Here is a 20762-nt window from a genome sequence, read left to right on the forward strand (position 1 = left end):
CTTCAATGTAGCATAAAACTACATTTCACTTTTTACTACATTTTCACTACATTTCACTTTTTACAAGCCATATCACACCATTTATGCATTCACAGCTTGTACTCAACAATTCGTAGAACTACTTGATATGTGTTATTACCTAACCAGACAATCTCCACTCTTCTCTTTTGCATTGAATTTCTATTTTCATGCTGATTTCTAATTATCATGGTATTTTTTTCAAGGTAGCACTAACAGAAGGATAGGCCCGTACTTTTCTGAGCTCTTTTTTTCCCTTTCTTTTTGCAGAGAGAAACATTTGCCCTCTTTCATTCATTCTGGGGTTTTAGTCCTTCAACCCACACAGGATTCCATTGAGAGCCCTCTTTATCATGGTTGACATGTTTTGGCCCCAAGCTTTCTAGACTGAAATAGTGCCGTTTTTATTTTTACCTAGTTCTGCTGCAAGTGCAACCTAAAAATGATATATTATTGAATACTGAATTATATTACTGTTATTCTTCAAAACTATAATTCTCCACTGTTTTTTCATACAGTGAAGCATCTTAACAGATATTAACACAATGTTTTAATGCATTTTAAAAATGCCCTATAAATAATCTGAAATGACAGAGTGTCCATCTACACATGGGGAGAGATTTCAATTGGTCACCTATAGTTTCAGATTTTATGTAAAAAAAAAAGTAACAAAGATCATCATTCAATATATATTTTGTTACTGGTGAAAATTACTGTATATGTCTTAAAAATTGTTTAATCTGCTTTATTAGTTTATAATATAACCTTATAATAGCAGCCTATAGTGATCTGAATTGGGAAAAGCAAAATAAATAAAAACTTTCAAGTGTAGCTACTACATCTGGCATCTCACTAAAAATATTAAGTTTGGTTCAGGTCAAGCCAAAATATGCAAATGGTGACATCATGATACGAACTTCATCTTTATATCCTTACATCCATATCTCACCCAAACACAATGACCATAATCTTAACACTCCTGGTTGGAGTCATTAAGCAACTGCACATAGACTGTTAAGCAGATGGAGTTCCAGGTAAGAAATCCAGGAGGAAAGGAGTCAGGGAGGCCCCATTTAGGAGCTTAACATTCTCCCTGTCATAATCCAAGTAGGACAGCATTTGGGGGAGATCCATGTGTGTGCAACCTACAACGGGCTTCCTAGGGTCTCCCTGACCTGCCTGAGGCTCCCACATTTGTTACTTTATTGTGCTGTCTCTCCACTCTCAGATCTTAACTCCCTCTTATCTCTGGGGCCTGACTGAAAGAGGTCTGTAGTAGCCATTTGCATCTGTAGCATTTAGAACACCATGCACTTGTAACACAAATCTCTTCCTGCCCTCTCCAAGCGAGTTCTGTGAGTTGTGAGTTCTTATACATTACATACCCCTTATAGCCATTATATTCCCAACCTAACTTTGTGTACTAATATGCAGTTTTGAATGAACATAGCAATCAGAAAATTACCTGCTTGGGTTTTTTTTTAATCCACTGAATGAATATAAAAGCAATTTACAGACCATTACTGATCATTTATTAGCAATTTAAGAAGATATGACAATCTTTATAGAGGACTCAAATTCATTCCTGCCACTGGGGCAGATTTTGTTTTTTAAATGAAGCTAAACTTAGAATGCAATACCATAGCCACTTCTTAAATGATAATTGGTGGTGGTGAATTAACATTTCAAAATACAAAAACAAAGACTGTACTGGAGCTCTCTGTGTGTGTGTTTGTGTGTGTATTTGATGTGTATTACTCTGATCCCAAATATTTACTACTTATAAATAATACAAGTACACTTGGCTGGATATCTAAAGTGGGCATTTAATTTTATGTTTGATGTGAAAAGCATTGATTTATGTATTTGTAACTATCAACCTCTCTTCCAAGTGAAATATAAAAGCTAATTACTAAATCTTACCATCACATTATTTCTAGGCACCCTGTTTTAGTTCATAGTACATAAGCTGAGCTTCCAAAGATTTTATAAATCACAAAAAGACAGGGCATCACTGAATGTTTGCTCTGTATCTTAGAGACAGGAAAAATACTCTCTGTGGTGACAGTTGTCATGATATCATTTTCCTAAGAATCTCCAGCACAGCAACTTCATGTAAATTATCCCTGCTGAAGTAGAGAGATGAGATAATTTGAGGGCTGCCTCAGGCATTTCACATATAACAATAGCAGCATTAAAGGTAGGTGTATGAACTTTATTTATCCACTGCTTTCTGTATACAGAAATAATAGTAATAATAATAACACCCACAGAGCAAAGAATAGCCACCAAACAGAGGCCATTCATAGCACAGTAGGAAATTAGAATATGCTTGGAAAACCAGTTTATTGGGAAAGGCACCAGGCTAGAAACCAAGAGAGACTATGAGTTCGTCCATGAAAGACAGGTGGTAGTTTTGAACCAATCACTCTCAGTCCACAATATCAGGCTCGGGTGATCAATCAATTATTGTTACAACCAAAAGGATCAACACTTGGTTGGCAATTTAAAACAAACAAACAAACAAGAAAACTGAACCCTGCATTTATGGGAAAACATTAGGAAGGGGAAAAAATGGGATTAAGGTATGTCAAACAAAACACCTTTTTCCATTCTAAAGTCTGAAGTGTTTTTAAAAAGTATAAAGTTGACCTGATCATTCATTATGAAGAATAATGGCCACAAAGCTCCCCAGATGATGCTAATGAAGAGAGAGGCGTTTTTTCTGATTAAATTACAACTGGTGGCTGAAAATGGTAAGATTGGTTTTGCATCAGAGCCAGAGTGAATCCGTGCTTATAGTTGTTTAGTTTAGTTTAGTTTATTGTCATTGCACATCATACAATGAAATTAAATACCATCTTCAGTGTACTAGACAGTAGAATTCAATAGAGTTACTGCCCTGGGATAGAAGTTGTTGAATAGAAGCCTATTTGTCCTTGTTTTTTATTATTCTGTACAGTCTGTCAGATGGCAATAGTTCAAAAAAATGAGGATGAGATGGATCTTTGAGAATGTTTTGAACTTTCTTAAGGCAGCGGGAGCTATAAAACTCTTCCAAAGAAGGGAAAGGGCAACCAATGACCTTCCGGGCATTGATGTTAACTCTCTATCTGCCACTGTGCAATTGGCAAACCATACACAGGTGCAGTAAGTTAAGATACTCTCAATGGTGCAGTGGTAGAAGGTCTACAGGTGACAATAGTGAAATATCATTGGCAAAATGAACTTGGTAGCTTGAAAATAGCTTAACTGTGTTTGTGCTGTGGCTTAATGTCGCTTTTGAGAAAAGAATGAGATTATTTCACAAAATTGAATAAGATATTAACCTGTATTCCTAGGCAGAAGGTACATTTTGTGGAGAGAGCCCAACATGTCAATCTACACCTCCAATTTTCTCATATTACCACTGATCCATGGGCCCACGTCCAGGGGGTAGGCTTCAAAAATTTTAGCAAACAGTTCTCTGCCTGGTTGCTGGGTGGCTGTGGCCGTAGCCTCCTGCACCACTTGGGGGGGCTGTTTTTGCCCTCCCCAGGCTCCAGAGGCTTTCCTTGAGTTTCCGGGAGGGTGAAAACAGCCTCCCCAGGCTCCGGAGGCTCTTTGGAAGCCAGAAACAGGCCCATTTCCGACCATCCCGAACTTCTAGGAGGTCTGTTTTTTGCCCTCCCTGAGCTCCACACATTCCCTGCACTTACCTGCATCCAAAACAGGCCATGTGAGGGACTTCTGGGAGGGGCAGGAGGGGGACTCCTAGGAGGGATGGGTGGGGCCAGGCAAGAGTAGGATTTGAAGGTTCTCTGAACTGCACATAATCTTAGCTAGGGGCTCTCCTGAACCTCTGCAAACCCCCTGCAGCCCACCCCTGCCTACATTTCTCATAGAGTCGTCATTACTCACATTGAGCACCAGACTGCAATACATGGCCATTTCATCCTTATTTGGAACTCATCAAATATATGCATAGTAGCCATAGCTTTGGGGGCTATGCAGGCCCTAGAGCTCAGCATTGTGGACAAAGGAGTGTATATGTCTGTCTACAAAGAAAAACGTAAATCTCATTCACCAAAAGGGAAAGTAGAAGTCATTCAAGTTAGGCCATGACATGTATGTGACCTGTACCTTTTGATCCAAGAGCTTAAGAAAAGGAAGCAGGGGTGCATATATCAGTCTGAAGATAGAATGACATCTACAGTTGGAGATTCTCAAAAATCTAGTCAATCACCAACTGGTAGAGATGAGTTTCTGTGCTGGACAAAGGATTTAATCAGATGGCTTCAACATTACATTCTATGAGTAATTCGGTGCTTGTTCAGATGAATAATGCCCAGAATCATTATTCTCAAGTTACACCAAGGGCTGAGCTTATATTCCAGTAATTCTCCTACCACGTGTAATTACTATAACATCAGTATATAGAGATGAAAGTTTAGGGACTTTCTTGAGGGTCAACAGCAATGTGTTTTAATCTTGGCAACTTTAAAATGTGCAGCTTCGGCAGGCTGCACATCTAGCTGGGAGTTGAAATCCACACATCTTAAAATTGCCAAAATTGAAAAACACTTCTCTACATCAGCTGAAGGAAGAGCAATCTCTGCTATTTAGCTATTGTACTACACCAGCTCACGACATGATTGTAGGCAAGATTCCTTAAAGCAGGGATATTGAGAAGTAGAGTTTATTCACCTCTTTTAAAATGTTATTTGGATTGAAGAGTAGTTTCAGGGACAACATGGGTACCAAGGAATCCCAAACTTTCCAAAATCAAGCATGCTTGGGTCCTAGTTCCCCCCCAGATTAGAATATATCTTTTATGTGCTATGCAAAACCTAATGCTGGCTTTGAATAAATGGAAGTGGTATACATATGTCTTATAGTGCAAATTCTATGTGTTTTTGAAATAATATAAGTACTGGTATGTGAACATTTCCTATAATTACATATCAGTAATTGTACAATTTTTATACCTTTTTACACATCTGAATAAAAAGTTCATGAATTATATGATTCAGCCTCTGAAAGCAGAAACCCATACTTAAAACTTACTCTGTTTACAATAATACTAGTAACATTTAAGCCAAGTCAGCACCTGATCCAAAACAAATACAAGAAAGTTTGCCAAAAGGAGATTCTATGTTTTCCTTTAGTCTTTGTACAAATCTGGCAGCTCATCCTATTTTTTTCAGCCACTTTTGTCATGTTCTTCCTGTTGCTGCTGAAGGCAACTTTTTAGGCAGAACAGAGGGGAAAGAAGAAATGCAAATTGAAACCAAAGATTTCATCCACACATGAAGGGGAATGGCATCAAGGAACACAGGAGCAATCAAAAGATGATTAGAATCTATATGTTGAATTTCAATGTCGTACAAATCTTCTTGATGAATAATTATAAGCAAATTATACAAGGTCCCAAGATATCAAAAGCAGGTGGTTAGCAAATGTTAATATTCTTAAATTTCTAAGTTTATTTATTGTTTAAATAATCTTAGGATTATTATAATAACTAAATATTGTTCTAAGCTTGAGTATCAACAGGCAGTATTGGCATATTCATTTTAAAGAAGTAAATTGAAATAAGACTATTTGAACATTAATAAGATATATTTATGCATGAAAATTAAGAGCAGTACATTATTTGATGGATTACATTCATTTAAACTATGTCAAGGAGAAATTTCCAGGGGAATAACCTTGTTTCAGCTTGTCTCAAACTAGATCTAGAGCTAATACAGCTGTTTGCACTGTAACTCCCCCAAAACATAATGGTTGACTGAGGATTATGGGAGTAGGAGTCTAGATCATCAAGGAAGGTAGATTGAGGAAGGCTTCCTGATCAGCAAAATCAAATACAAATGCTAGCTCAATCAGAAATAACTTATAAATTGTTTGCATAACCACTTAGTACCACTGATGCAGTTGATTTCACTTTTTCACCCAAACATTTTCCCTTCTTCCCAAACATCACAAGTGATGTAGAATAGAGAATAGATGGAGAATAGCGACGCAGAAATAATAGAATCGACATACCTCATATAGCAATCTCCTACCACGGTCAGGACAATGCCAAAAGAGAGGAATTTATCGTGTTCCTATTTTTCTTGTAAACAATTGTCCAAAACCATCCATCATTTCTGTTTCAGTCAGAAGCTACCCAGAAATAAGCTGCCACACACGGGTTAAATATGGCTTAGAATTACCAGCTTACCTTTTATCAGCCATAAGGTAGAATCCTGTCTCTACTTGCCCAAGCAATCAAACCTGCCCATAGTGAATAAATAGTTCCTGCTGCATTTCAATATGGATATGAATTAATTTAACCTCTATCTAACCTCTAACTACTTTTGAGAAATACTCTTCTACATTTATCCTGGGTTTCTATGCTCCCTTATAAGAAAATAAAGTAAACCTTCTTCAATTGCATTAGTAGCCACTCTTTGCTTCCTAGAACCAGGATCTATCCACTGCCAATCCAACACCTTAACCATCTTACCACACCGGCTTTCTTTACTTTCTATGCAGTTGTGAAATAAGTGCCAGAATGTAATCCTGGCTGGAAATTCTGGATTCTTACTCTTGGGAAGGATAATGATTCCCCTTAATACTCAAGCTCTGATTTCTATCTCCAGCTATTACCCAACAAGGTGAAGGAAGAATATAGTTCACAGGATTATTTTCTCGTATAAGTGAAACTGTCTCGTCAGCAAAATGCAATGAACTGGAGCTGAGAGGACCTGCTACTGTGCGGGGCTGTCTGGCTTACATCACTGCTTTCCTGACATGGCTAGTTGGTTCCTGCTGATTTCTTACTTTTGCTAGGCTATTTTGATAGTTGAGGGATTTGCCACTGCTAGGAAGTGACTGATTATGGCTGGGGTCTGGGCTGCCTGGGCCATATTTGACTGCAAAAGATGGAGAAGGACTTCTTCAAAGCAAGATATGCTCAACATGGTCTGGCAATGCTTTCATTGATCCCATTTGTAGTCAAGCCTGGGGCCCTGAAGGCGTGGTTAAGCCTGTTTCATGGCTATGTTCATTGTTATTTGTTTCCTTCCTTGGCTGCTATTAATGCTATTTCTGATTTTGCTTTGTTGTTCATTTAATTTTTAAGCACTGTTGGACACCCAGCATCTTGGCAGCCATATAAATTGAATGAATAAATATTTTCCTCCACAGCAGAAATAAAAATAGTTTAAAGCAGACATAAACCAATGATAGCTAAATTTGTAGTCCTCGAGAAATTTCTGAACTACAAACCCTGGCATCCCTCAACACTGTTGGATGTTGTAGTTCGGCACCAACTGAAAGGCCACATTTTCTGTATTTTGACTTTAAGTAATATTTACTATCATTGTGTCAACAACAGCAATCATGCTGGTAATACAAAGAGCTACCCTGTATACACAATACCTAATTCTGAAGAAGAAACTACTCACTCTGATATGGGATGGGACACTGTATCGCTCTTGTTTATCTAACTTCAAGAAAATAACCTAAATGCAAGCCAGGCCTCATTTACCTGAGGAAGCACAGTCTCTAAGGATGATGATTTTTCCTTGTTATGAATTTCCACTGAGAGTTCATATAAAAGCAAGGCCATAATATTTTGCTGGTATAAAAATAAAGAGTTCACTTGCCAGCTGTATCGCTTTTGGAAAATGCATGAAAAGGGAATCCAGGCTTATATAGAGCTTGAGCCCTTTTCTTTTATAACAAGAGACGAACTACAGGAAAATAAAATGGAAAGATAAATAAGCATGAAAGTAAATTAGAAGGTAACAGAGGAAATTCTCCTACAGTAAGACAGACCATTGTATGTCTAGCTTTATGTCTAGCTTTACTGTGATTGGCTACAATTATCCATGGCGTTGCAGCGAGACGGGCAACAAACAGAATGAATGAATGAATGAATGAATGAATGAATGAATGAATGAATGGATGGATGGATGGATGGATGCCTTGTCCAGCTATCAACTGAACCTGGGTCCTTGTGCTTGGAAAATCTGTATTCTGGCATAGATATGGAAGCAAATGTGTCTTCTCATCAGTAGACATGTTTCAGGGAGTGTAGTTCTTCAATTCATGCCTCAAGAAATTTTGGAGACACATCTGCCTTTCATCCCTTTAATTAATTAAACTGGAGTACCGGAGAAGTCTTAGCATGGTTTGAGAATTTTGAGAATTGTAATCAAGATGCAACACCTCTGGGTCCTATTCAGCTTTGTTTATTCAATTGGCATAGCTGTCAATCTCAAATCAGGAACTCTGGATGAACAAGCCTACCTTAAATATCTGCTGTCACAAATATTAATCAAAACAGGTAGCATCTAAACTGCTATATAAAATGTAAGAAACATTTTTTTAAAATTTGAGATCAGAAATGTATGTCATATGCAGAAGTGGCCTTTATGTTTTAATACTACCTATGTATTCGTAGGAACATAACCTTCGATATGCATAAAATTCTGAAAAGCTTTAGATGAACTTTATTATACTATTTAGTGAGAAAGAAAAGCCAAACAAGATTTTTTTACTCAACTTTTTATAAGTTTGGAAAAAACAAAACATGTATTATTTCTCCCTTCGTGAGAATTTATTTTACGAGTGACTCACTTTGAATATGTAAGTGTGAACAGTGTCAATACTAAGTATTCTAAAAATAGAAGTATATTTAAATAAATCAGAGCAGTTTTGGTTAGAGAACCAAAAGGCTTTGTATAAACAGCTCGCTATTAAAACAAATTTCCAATGCAGGAAGAATATTTACCAACCATCTCACTGTAGACTGCTAAAGAACACCAATGGTCATATCCTGGTTCTCATTATTATATTGCACACAGTAAAGCACCCACTCTGAATTCTTAAACATTGTTCTAAGTATGTAAACATAAAGGTATTCTTTGTCGTTCTCTTGAAATGACAAAAAAAAGCCTTCATCTTTATCAAAAAATGAAGCAGTTAGGGATTATGCTCGAATTCTTGCATATAGTATGGCTGTTAATTCTCTTATGCAATTTCATGGTTTTTTTTTTAACTTTATATGCCTGTAGGTTGAGATTGTAAGTCATAGAAATGGTAGTTGATGTGTTGCTTTGTTAAAAACAAGTTGAAAGTTGCAACAGAGCAATCCAGATATATGCTGAAGGATTCTACCTCACACATGCATTCCATTATTTTTGTATTATTACTGCAGCCAACAAATTTGAAGCAAAAATGATTTGAGGGTTCGAAGCCACAGAGTTGTTGAATTAAAAAGCATGTGGAAGAAATGTGCATGTGTGCTAAGTCTTTTCTAGGGAAAGATTTCACTTTTTCCATCCAATTTTATACCTTTTATATGTCACACTTTACACTTAAGAATCAGTTCAACCCATATTTACAAAATCTTTAATTCTTAAGCATCTGTAGAAAGCTAATGATGTATAGTCAGATAATTGTATAGATAATTCTATAGATAATCCCCATAAGATAGCAAAGACAATTAATATTATAAGAGATTCAGATTGTTGGGGGCAATAGGTTGACTCTGTAAACTAGAGAGGGCTGTAAAGCACTGTGAAGCAGTATATAAGCCTAAATGCTATTGCTATTGCTGTTCTAATCTGTGCTGAGTCTTTTACCTGATAATTATAATACTGTAGTTGAGGTGAGATTTGTTTATTTACAATGATAAGTGTCCTTGATATCCAGAAATTTAAAAAATGGTAATAAATAAAATACTGGTGTTGGATATTATTTAATTTTTTTAAAATTCAAATAACCAAGTGAGCATTCAAGTAAATATTTAATAATATTTTAAAAGGATGGCTTTACAGCAAAATTGAGATTAGCTCACAAAAAGCAGCTTCATATCACCAACTTAAAAGTCAGCAGAGAGAACAACTTCTGACAGTGTATGAAATAAATATTATTTTGATTCAGCACCCATAAAGTGGTTTGTTGAACTAACAAACCTGGATTGTAATAACCTGGAGACCATGAGATGGTACTACAGAGATACAGAAATCTATAACTTTGTCTCCATCTAGTGGTTGTCCAAATTTTTGCATTCAAGGTCTGGTAGCCTTACTTTTACATACAATTCTAAACCATGGCTGGCTTCTTACTAAGTTAAAATCAATCTGCATTTGGTTTTATAAAGGAATCAGTATGAACACAGTCAAATATTTCAAGCAGAGCTCTTCTTTCCAAGATTATTTAGCTGCGTTTTCAAAAGAGTATTTGAAGATCCTTAACAGTACTTATATATGAACAATTTGAAGAATCAATTTATGTGAATCTATCCAGAAATTAATCCCACTGAACTAAAGACATAGATGCAAATAAATGAAGTCCCACTTCAATTGGTCCAGTTCATTGCTAATGCTGATGGAAACTTTGTACTGCAGATGCAATACAATTATTATTTCAATCTTCAACTGAAATTATATTACCTAAGACAAATGCCAACTATTGATTAAAAGAAAATTATTCTAAAATTACATTTTTAAACATAACACCACGCACAGACTGACTGACACTCCTTCCCCCCCATGTGTGTGTGTGTGTGTGTGTGTGTGTGTGTGGTGTCTATGTGTGTGGTGTGTGTCTATGTGTGTGTAATTTCTTAGGTGGCCAACCACTTTCAAAGTCAGCTAAATCCATGGTGTTAAGATGGCTTTTGCTCTCCAATCAGAAATTATCCTAAGAAAGGATATTTGAAACATTAATCCAGCTGGCTGCATTTATTCATGCTAGCTCTTGAAATCATTTCCGTGTTACATTTTCAAAACATCCAAGATGAGATTAAAGCAAATAAATCCAAGTGGAAATGAGAAGACATAGAGAAGCCAAAGGCACCTTTCAGGACATCTAAGCCCAACATAGAACAATTTAGGTTCACCAGTTCACCACAAGCACCATACAGCTGCCACAATTATTTCCTGTTCTAATAATAAGATAAACTTGTGGTTCCTTTGTCAAAGCTATATTTCTTGCTGTGTGTCTGATATTGCTAGCTGGATGTTTCACGACTTCCTTCAGCTTCTTATGGCCAAATGTTGAGCTCCTCCTTCTAATGTGGGATCATTTATTCTTAACTATTCAACTTTGCTAACAATTGCATTGTGCTACCTTCTTTCTTGTGTGTGCATGTGAAATAACACACGTTTTAAATTATATTGCCATCTTTCATTGCCACTACAGTTAAGGCAGAAATTGCTAAAACGGTGAAACCATTAGCTGAAGCCATTGAGAATATATATTGTTTGCTTTAGGTAAAACACCATTGTGGGTGATTTGTCAGAAGATGTGATGTTCTCAGCATAACTTCTGTATAAAAACCATATGTTGTTTAATAAAACACAAATCTGTGCATTATAGCCCTGATCATATCAGCATGCACTTAACACTAGGGTAAAATAAATCTGGAATGTTTGTATGCAATACACATTTCAAGGGTTATGCATTTGGCCTTTTAAAAAAAAGCTTTTTAGAAAGGGTATTTGCAGCTTTTGCGGAACTTCTGTGCAATACTTCCATGCTATTTTTAACTAAAATGACTTCTGTAGCTACTTGGACGTGTTAGACTACAACATATGCAGTCCTGACATTGCTTGCTTTAAATTGCAATCAATTTATGAATGCTTTAAATTACAATTCTATGCTTATAGGATATGCTCAGGCATATGTTATTCTAAGCCAAATAGGATTTCATCCAAAGCAAATTTACAAAAGTTCTCCAAATATGCAGAGGTTAATCAAATGATAATTTGCTAAACTGTATTTTTTATTATTGCATTTTGATAGTTGTGAAACATTGTGCTCTACTTATCCAATTACCATATATTTCTAAATGTCACAGCCTACTTACACCTCTTTAGTATTAAAAAGTATACATAAAAGCTGAATTTGTGCTGCTTTTGCTACTGCAACATGTCAATATTATGAACATATTTTATATCTATATATCTCTGTCTACATCTACCATAAACCCATATTTCTAGCTCTATTTATGTAGATGAGTATATGAATATAACAGATGTAGAAGTTAGAGATATTATAATAATCCCACAAATTGGCAGGAATTGAAGCTATTTTATCCCTTGTCAAAACATAGTAGAAGCAATTTTAAATTGATAGTTGCTATTTTTGTTGTTGTTGTTTGGATATCTTTGAAGGGTGTTTAAGAAAAGAATATTGATTTATTAAGTGCTAAATAGCTTCAATTAAATAGATTCAGAACAAAATCCCACTGAGCTTAAACTAATTTCTTTATGAGTAAATCTGTAACAGCACAACCAAATCTACTGCTACATCTTTTTTCTACCTATCAATCTATTTGCTACACATCAGCAAAAAAAGGGGGGGGAAATTGAATTATAGAACAAAGAAAAACCTTACCATTTGAGATCTGTTCTTTGGACAGCCATTGATGTCTTCAATCTTCTCATTTGCTAAAAATGAAAAGAAAAATAATTTGAACAATACATGCACATACACCTACACAGAAACCAAATCTCTTTTAAAGACGTCTGATGTAGTTTTCCAAAGCACTTGTTGCAGCTAAATCAAACAGCCTAGAGTTGTGATTGCCCCATCAAAACAAATGTGTTAAATACGAAGAGTCACCCGGCTGAATATTTTCTCCTGAACCATTCTTCCTGAGACAGCTGGAGGAGGTCACTGCCATCTCAAAAGGAGACAACTGGGCTGGCAGTTTTTCTTAAAGTGATTAGCAGAGTTTAATAGCCAGATACTTCAAATCTGCAAGCAACGTGCATGACTTCACCATTGGATTTTTGTTTAATAAATTATGGATCTGTGTAACCCAAATAACATCCAAAAGAAAATTTTCATTTACTCTCTATGGTCCTGAAGTTTCCAGATTTCCAAGCTTTCTCTACCAAGCCACACATACAGAGTGCAATGCTCACTGTGCAAAATACAGTTCTGTGCTATGTACTTTAATTGTGTCGTAATGCAATTTAATTGTGTGGTGCTCAGAATTCTGATTCAAAAGGATGTCATTTTCTCTAATCCAGCAGCTGTCTCGATTATTTTGAAGTGTCATATCAAATTATTGTGATACTGCCTCTGCAATGAAATGGGAGTACCTGAACGAAAGAATGAAAATAAAAAGTTCATAAATAGACCCTACCTACTAGATCAAAGATACAATCCTTTGGCTATCAAGGTGTTGCTAAACTACAATTTTCAGCAGATCTTGCCTGCATGGCAAGATGATAAGATATATGGGGAATGCAATACTGTAATGACTTTGAAGAAAGCCACAAATTTCATATACTATATTAGTCCTTAAAAACTGATCTAAGACAGAAGAGCATTCATATAAAACACAAGTTCACTGAAGACAAGATTGCTATTGATTTTCCAGTGCTAGCCACATCCTTGGATGGGTGCAAACACAGATTTAGTTAAGGAAAGAATCCTAATTCTCTGTATATAAAAGTCGAATGGCTCTTGTAGGATTTGGCAAACTTGGCTAAACATGGTTAACTTATAAAATTAAAATACCCATCTACCTTTTGTAAGTAATCAGAGGGCTTGCTGGATTTAAGACATAGATTATTCAGAGTGATGTCATCCATGCAAACACTGGCTGGTTCATTTGGAAGGCTTTTACAGGCTCCTATGGCAAATCTAACAGTTCAGCCAATGGCATCAAGGTTATCAGAAAGATAGATAGAGAAGCCAAAATCGAATTTCCTCATGACACTGCTTCCATTCAATTCCTTCAAAATATTTTGAAGATCACTGCTTAATCAGTGTTGCTTCTGTTACTCTTGGAACACAGAGCAGCAAGAAGCACCATTGGCCAATCATAGTTCCCACCAATGGACCAATAGGAAAGTGGAAACATCAACATTTAGTCAGTGACTTGTCTCATGAGGTATCCCATCTCCCATGTTATCAGTACAGGTTCTGTATATTTGGCTATTTGGCTATTTTTTTTTAAAATGTTCTACACTGCAAAGAAAGATCAAATTTTCATTTGTCCTGAATATAAATTGTCACTGCCCTATCTGATAATAGCATGGCATCATAGTTTTCCAGCCAGTACTTTTTCACAATGGTTACCAATCATGAGTGTTGGCTGCAGTATAGTGTCTCCATATGTGTGGGAAGAAAGGAAGTGAATAATTAGAAGGTGCGAGGCAAGGAAAATCAAGTCAGGCAGTGTTGATTAACACAGTATAAATCAGTAACTATTATAATGAATTATAATAAATTAGGTCAACGCTAGAATATATTTTCTAACCCAACTGAAATATAATTCTAAACATTTAAAAATGCAAATTTAGGATGTAGTACAAATCCATAAAGTAAATTAAAATCTAAACATGCCTTCCAGTTAAAATTGGACTGAACTATTTACTTTTCTAATATGAAGTTATTTTAGACATCAAAACATATCGCCCTAACATAATTAGACAGTTTCTTAAAGAAAGGACTGAGCACTCTTTCAAGTTAAAAATGTTGGATACTGCTTATATAAACAAGGAAAATAAAATCAATCAGTTTCTTTTTCTTCAGTCAATTCCTGCTAAATTTTTACAAAGTGCCAAATTGTAAGTTATGGATGGGTTCCGCAGTGGAATGTGCAAAAAGTGGAAGAGAAACATAGAATTGATCTATGTAGTCCAATAGTCTAGAGCAGGTATTTTCAAATTGGTGAGAATCTGATGGGGTTCTGTGAAGATCAAGGGGGGGGGGGGGATTCATTTCACTGCAGTCATGTTTCTATCACTAGTGCTTCTTCATCTCTTGACCAAAGTAAGCATTTGTAAAATAGTAGTTCATACATTCTCTGAAAATGAGCTTCTGGCTTTTTCTTCTTCCATGTCAAAGGAGCAAGTTACATGGCTTAACTCCATGTGAAAGCAGAATGTGGAGTGCCATAGAATTTATTTCTTCTATAGGGGCAATTCCAAAACTGGAAGTCAGCCTAAAGATTCTTGGTGACACATTCCAAGTCAGCTAGCTTCTTCATGGAAACACAAAGAACTAAGAATCAAATGAGTAGCGCAAGAGAATGTTTTCTGCCCCCACATACTACAGTGAAGTATTCCTTAAATATCTTTGCTGGGCAGCTGCTGGTTTACTAACTTATATATAGAATTCAAAGTGACCAGCAAACCAAATTCCTTTCAGCAAACAAAGTTCAGAGGACAGCAATATGTACTGGCTGCTATGACAGAGGTCCTTTTGTAATGGACACATGTCAGTAAAAGCAGCATATCAATCCAGAAAGTGCAAGCAAACACACAGAAAAAGATGGCGCTTAGGCAAATGGCTGAAATTCATATGATATGTGGCATATGTGGCATATGGAGGAATGAAAGGCAAGAGATCCAAAGGAGCAGAAGTACCAAAGGTGCTTTTTCAGGAGACAACTGAAATTTCCTTTTCTTTTTTTCTTTGAAAGCGTCTGCCTGCAAGGAATATAAATCTTTCATTCCCCACTATCCTCTCAGAGCTTAAGAAACTTCTTGGATGAGAAGCAAAACGTCTTCAAAGGAAAAAAAAAAAAACCAAGAAAGTCCAGTTGCCCCCTAAACCAGCACCTTTGGAACAACCATGACCTGGATGACTGAGAATCTCCTCAGACAAAAAAAGCAGGACATAGCATGAACACAGGCAGCTCTCGACTTACGGCCACAATTGAGCCCAATATTTATGTTGCTAAAAGTGAGAAATTTGTTAAGTGAGCTTTGTCCCATTTTACAATTTTTTTAAAAAAATAAAGTTTTATTTGGGTTTTCACACATACAAAATACAACTAAAACATCTTTTTTGAAAATAGCATGGTCCTGGGTTGAACTTCTTTATACAGACACAAAACTCAATTTCATGCTCCTTTTTGTATTCTATTCCATATCTTATACTATTTTACATTTTCTATATAGTTTTCCCCCTCTTTTAATTTTCTCAATTTTATTTTGATTATCTCATCTCAATTCAAATCATTATATTTATACTTTTGTCTGTTCTGTTTCAATTTCATATTATCTTTTCTCATTAAACAAATTTTCTCCTGTAGTTACTAATTGGAGTATGACACCTTTATATCTTTTAATTACATCCATTCAACTCTTATTTAAACTTCAATATATACCTTAAGTTTATGACCTTCAATATAATACATAACACATAACTTCCAATCAAATTCTGCTTGGCACATTCTTATAATACGCACTATATTCTTTTTTTAAAAAAAGAAAGATTGTAAATATATGTAATTATAAACCCTCATTCCATTCCAGTTCAGTTCTATCATTAATAATCATTAAAACCATAACATCTTTAACACTTCTTTTCAATTAAATATCATACTTCCTTAAAAACACATATAATCTCCATAATTAATTTTTCCCTTATTTCTCTTCACATGTTTTATAAATCATTAAATATACCTTTTGTTACATTTATTGACAAGCATTCCACTGAATTACGATAGCTATTTTATCAGACATTTTAGTCATACATTGTTTCATATTTTCTAAAATTATTTCTGCTTCTAATATAACCATACTATCTTATGTACCTTATGTACCAGAATCCCTTTTTCCATTAAGTTTTTCCATTTCACCCATTATCTCTAAATAGACCCTGTTTCTCTATATTTTGCTTCTGTCCTTTATTTTTTTTCTTTTCCTTCCTTTCTTCCCCCTCATCTTCTCCCTCCCCTTTTTACCCCCTTGTCTCTCTAGTTCTAATTCTGTCTTCTGCATTTCCCTCTTCTGTTGCTTTCTGATTTTATACTTATTTTTCACTCTATTTTGGGGGGGGAGTTGTTTTTCCCAATCTTAAATTTTCCATTCTCTTTCTCCCCTTTCCTTTTTTCCCCCCATCTAAGATTACTTGTTCATTAAAGATGGCTTCTTCTTTGTTGCAATCTTCTTGTTCTGCAGGCATTTCTTGTTGTTTCTCATAATTCCAAATCTCCATTTCTAAAAACTGAAATTCGAACCCAAAAGAACCTCTCCCTTCTTGTGCATCTTCTTTGTACTTTTTAAGTTCCATTTTCAGTTCTAAAAGTGGAGCCATTTTAAACAATTTTAAACAACCACCCGATTGATTTTAGTCATTCAAAACAATAACCAAGAATCCAGAAATCATCAAGTAATCCAGATAGTCCCGAGTTATATCTTCTTATTTCTTTTTTGACTTTCTCTTCCTGGGGTTTTTGTTGCGATATTTCAGTTAGAATGTATCTTTTGGAAGTCTTGTTGAGATTTTGCTGTAAGTTCTTTTTTAATTCCAGGCAATCTCCTCCCTTCCAGATCCTGCCCTTTTATTCTTCCTCTCTCCTTTCCTGTTTTCAAAAGCTTTTAATTATCCAGAAATCTTTATTATCCCTTTGACTTTTTATTTTCAGCATTAAATGCCTATTGATGTCAAAGTGGATTTTTTTCCAATTTCTTGCTTAAGTCTCTTAGCTGTCAGTATAGGAAAAGGAGAAAACCAAATCTTTTCCCTTTTCTCTCTCCTTTGCAGCTTAAGAATCTTCTTAGGGAACAATGTTATTGTTTTTTAACAGTTTCAGTTCCAGGGTACCTTATTTGTTGCTTTTGCTGTTTGACCCGGTCAACCAAAACTTTCTCTTCTTATCTTCCTCCTGCACATTCTTTTCCGGTCAAGTTCTTCTTTGTGGTGGCCATTTCTAACCACCGCTGCAACTGCCTTCGGGAAAGGGAGTAATGGCCAGCTGGGGAGGAGAGATGCGGCTCTCCTCAACCCTGCTGGCAGTCTCCCCCCTCTTCACCACCTCTACGGGGTGGCTTAGCCCCAAAACCAGCTGGCTCAGGGCACTCCAGCGTGAGCATGGATCGAAGCCTCGCAGATACGAGGTTTTGGTCTGTCGCTGAAGAAGCTCAAACCGGAAGTCCTCCCCATTTTACAATCTGTCTTGCTGTAGTTCTTAAGGCAGTTGTTAAGTTAGTAACACAGTTGTTAAGTGAATCTGGCTTCCCCATTGACTTTGCTTGTCAAAAGAGGATCATATGATCCCCGGAAACTGCAACCATTATAAATATGAACCAGTGTCAAGCTTCTGAATGCATATCATATGATCATGGGAATACTGCAAGGGTCATAAGTGTGAAAAATAGTCATAAGTCTCTCTTTTCAGTGCCATTGTAATTATTTATAAACCATGATTAATACTTCTGGTTTCAATAAAGGTTGATAATACCACATGCCAACAGTTTGAGATGTGATAGCAGCTGAAAGCTGCCTTTTAGGTGGTCACCATTCAAAAATAATAATAATTACTCTAACAGATTACTAATTTACACCAACAGGGTTTCTTTCACTTCCCACTACTGTTTTTCAATAAATCTATCTACCCTTACATCCACTCATTCACCAAAGTGCCTGTTCACTTATTTGCACAACTTGGTTGAGACATTTATAATTGCAATCTGATACAGCCAGTCAATTGTTAAATTCTTTTGAGAATAATTGTGGTTTTCATTTATAAACCTGATGAAACCAACAGAAATAAACCAACAGAAAATCCTGTTTCCCTGAAGTGGCCAACTAAATTTAAATGAAACACCTACTAATATTGGTTGAATCTTCTCACTGTCTCCTACTTTCACTGTTCAACAATGTGATATTTTGAAGCATCCTTTCTTTGATTCTAGAAACAATACTTAGCCATCTTGGCTTATAGCCACAGATGGTTTCATCTTTCTTAAAAATATCCTAATCCTTTTCCAGTTAGACTATTGTAGAGAAATCCATATTTTAATACGTATTGAATGAATGTTTCAGTCTCTATTCCTTCTTCCTTCATTCCACTGCCCTTGCAGGTTTAAAAGAGAAAATAATATAACAGATCTTCCTAATCATTTCTACTATACTATGTAAATTTCAGATATGTATATTATGTTCCATACTTAGCCACTATAAACAAATCAACTACAAATATTATAATCATTTTTGTAAGGAATTTCACAGCTGATCATCTTAGAAGCATTTTCCTTAATCTTAAAATTTTAAAATCCCATGTCCTATTCATACTAGCATAATGCAGATATTATGATTAGAATAGATAGAATTATCAGGAAGACAAGTTCAAATAATGTTTCCTAAAACAGATTCCTAATCTTTCTGCAATGTCTAAAAATCCATTCTTTTGTCCAATTAGAATCTAGCATCTGATGATGACCTGGAAGTCTTTAAAAACTTGGCTTTTTCTCTGATCATGGGTTATGGGGTTGCAGAAGCCCTATATTTTATGGCATATTGTTTGCCATCATTTTTTCTTATTGTTTTTTAAATCTGTTTACATGTAAGTTACATGTAAGTTACATAGAGTTGCTCTGGCAGCATCTAACTTAAAAAAAAAGATTTAACATTCTATTTTCATTCAAGATATAGCTTCTTACTGATATATGTGTATATGACATAAATGCCATAAGAAAGATTTGAGTAAGATTTCATTGCTATATATTGAAGAAAATCAAAGAAATTGCTCAATGGTATCTGCCATGCAGTGTGTCAGGAGGAAACCAATGGAAAATGTGAGCAAACAAATCTTAATAAAATCTTTAAAAAATCAAAATCAGAAGGTATACTGAAACGTTCTGTCCACAAATTTTCTGCCAATACTAATCCTTAGATAACCATAGTCACATAGCAATAGATACTCTTTTCAAACACTTTTCAAAATAGCAATCCCATTTAGACTTATATACCACTTCATAGAGCTTTCCAGTCCTCTCTAAGCGATTTACAGAGTCAGCATATTTCCCCCAACAATCCGGGTCCTCATTTTACCCACCTCGGAAGGATGGAAGGCTGAGTCAACCTTGAACCTGGTGAGATTCAAACTGCCAAATTGCAGGCAGTCAGCAGTCAGCAGAATTAGCTTGCAGTACTACATTCTAATCACTGCACCACCACATATGTACTTTTCTGAGAAAACCCAAACAAATCTGATATATCTGAATACCCAGAGAGCTGTTTAATTTAATATTAAAAGTTGTTAAAGCATTTTTTAAAAATTTTAACAGGATGCTTTCAAATACTTAATATGTTTTAAAGCCCTTTCAAGTTGATTGCACAATAAGTATTTGTTTATATTTAAACAGTCCTGTACCCCCTGCATACAAAGAGGAAAACACAGTTCATATAAAAATGAGAGCTCCCTGCAACTATGAGCTTAGTTGTTATGCTAATGACTGTTATTAGCATGCAAGTGAATTGAGCACTGATATGGTAGAGGCCAAACTAGATGCAATACCCATTTGCACAATTAGCAACTGCATGAATGCTTTTTTTTTTTTTTTAAAAAGTAAACTGCAGTTGCTCAATCCAGCTCATGGCCATGTCATGGGAGATCGGGGGAGGGCTCCCATCTATAGCTAGGCAATTATATGCATTGGGAAGCAGATCTTTATTTGACATGATATCACAATGTGTATTCACAGAAAATTCTGAGGGTAGAATCGCCACAGTAGCGTGGAAATTGTGAATCTGTAGCACCTTAATGCTTTATATTGGATTCTAAATTCAGAATTGCTTCCACTTCGACAACTCACCCACAAGCTTCCAGGTATTTTGGATTACAACAATTCATCAACTTTTATCCAGTCTCACAAGAGATAATGCGATCGGTAGCGCAAAGGATCTGGAGATGGCTAGATTAGCCTCTAGCCACAAGAATGTCAGAATTAGTGGCCTTCCTCTTAGGTTCCTTAAGGAGGTGTGATGTTCTGATTCCCATTTTATCAGTT

General features: G+C 35.7%; 1 protein-coding gene across 3 annotated transcripts in view; it reads right to left on the minus strand.

Moving 5' to 3' along the window:
• Positions 1-20762, minus strand: part of NAV2 (neuron navigator 2) — a 313572-nt gene that overhangs the window by 193305 nt on the left and 99505 nt on the right. For all 3 annotated transcript variants that reach the window (XM_087921262.1, XM_026706454.2, XM_087921261.1), the window contains exon 3: positions 12397-12449. In XM_087921262.1, the coding sequence (XP_087777388.1) occupies positions 12397-12449 (53 nt within the window). The remainder of the gene's footprint in view (positions 1-12396; positions 12450-20762) is intronic.

Source organism: Pseudonaja textilis, chromosome 1 (genome assembly GCF_049901715.1).
Source record: "Pseudonaja textilis isolate UNSWEBS1 chromosome 1, rPseTex1.2, whole genome shotgun sequence".
NCBI lineage: Eukaryota > Metazoa > Chordata > Lepidosauria > Squamata > Elapidae > Pseudonaja > Pseudonaja textilis.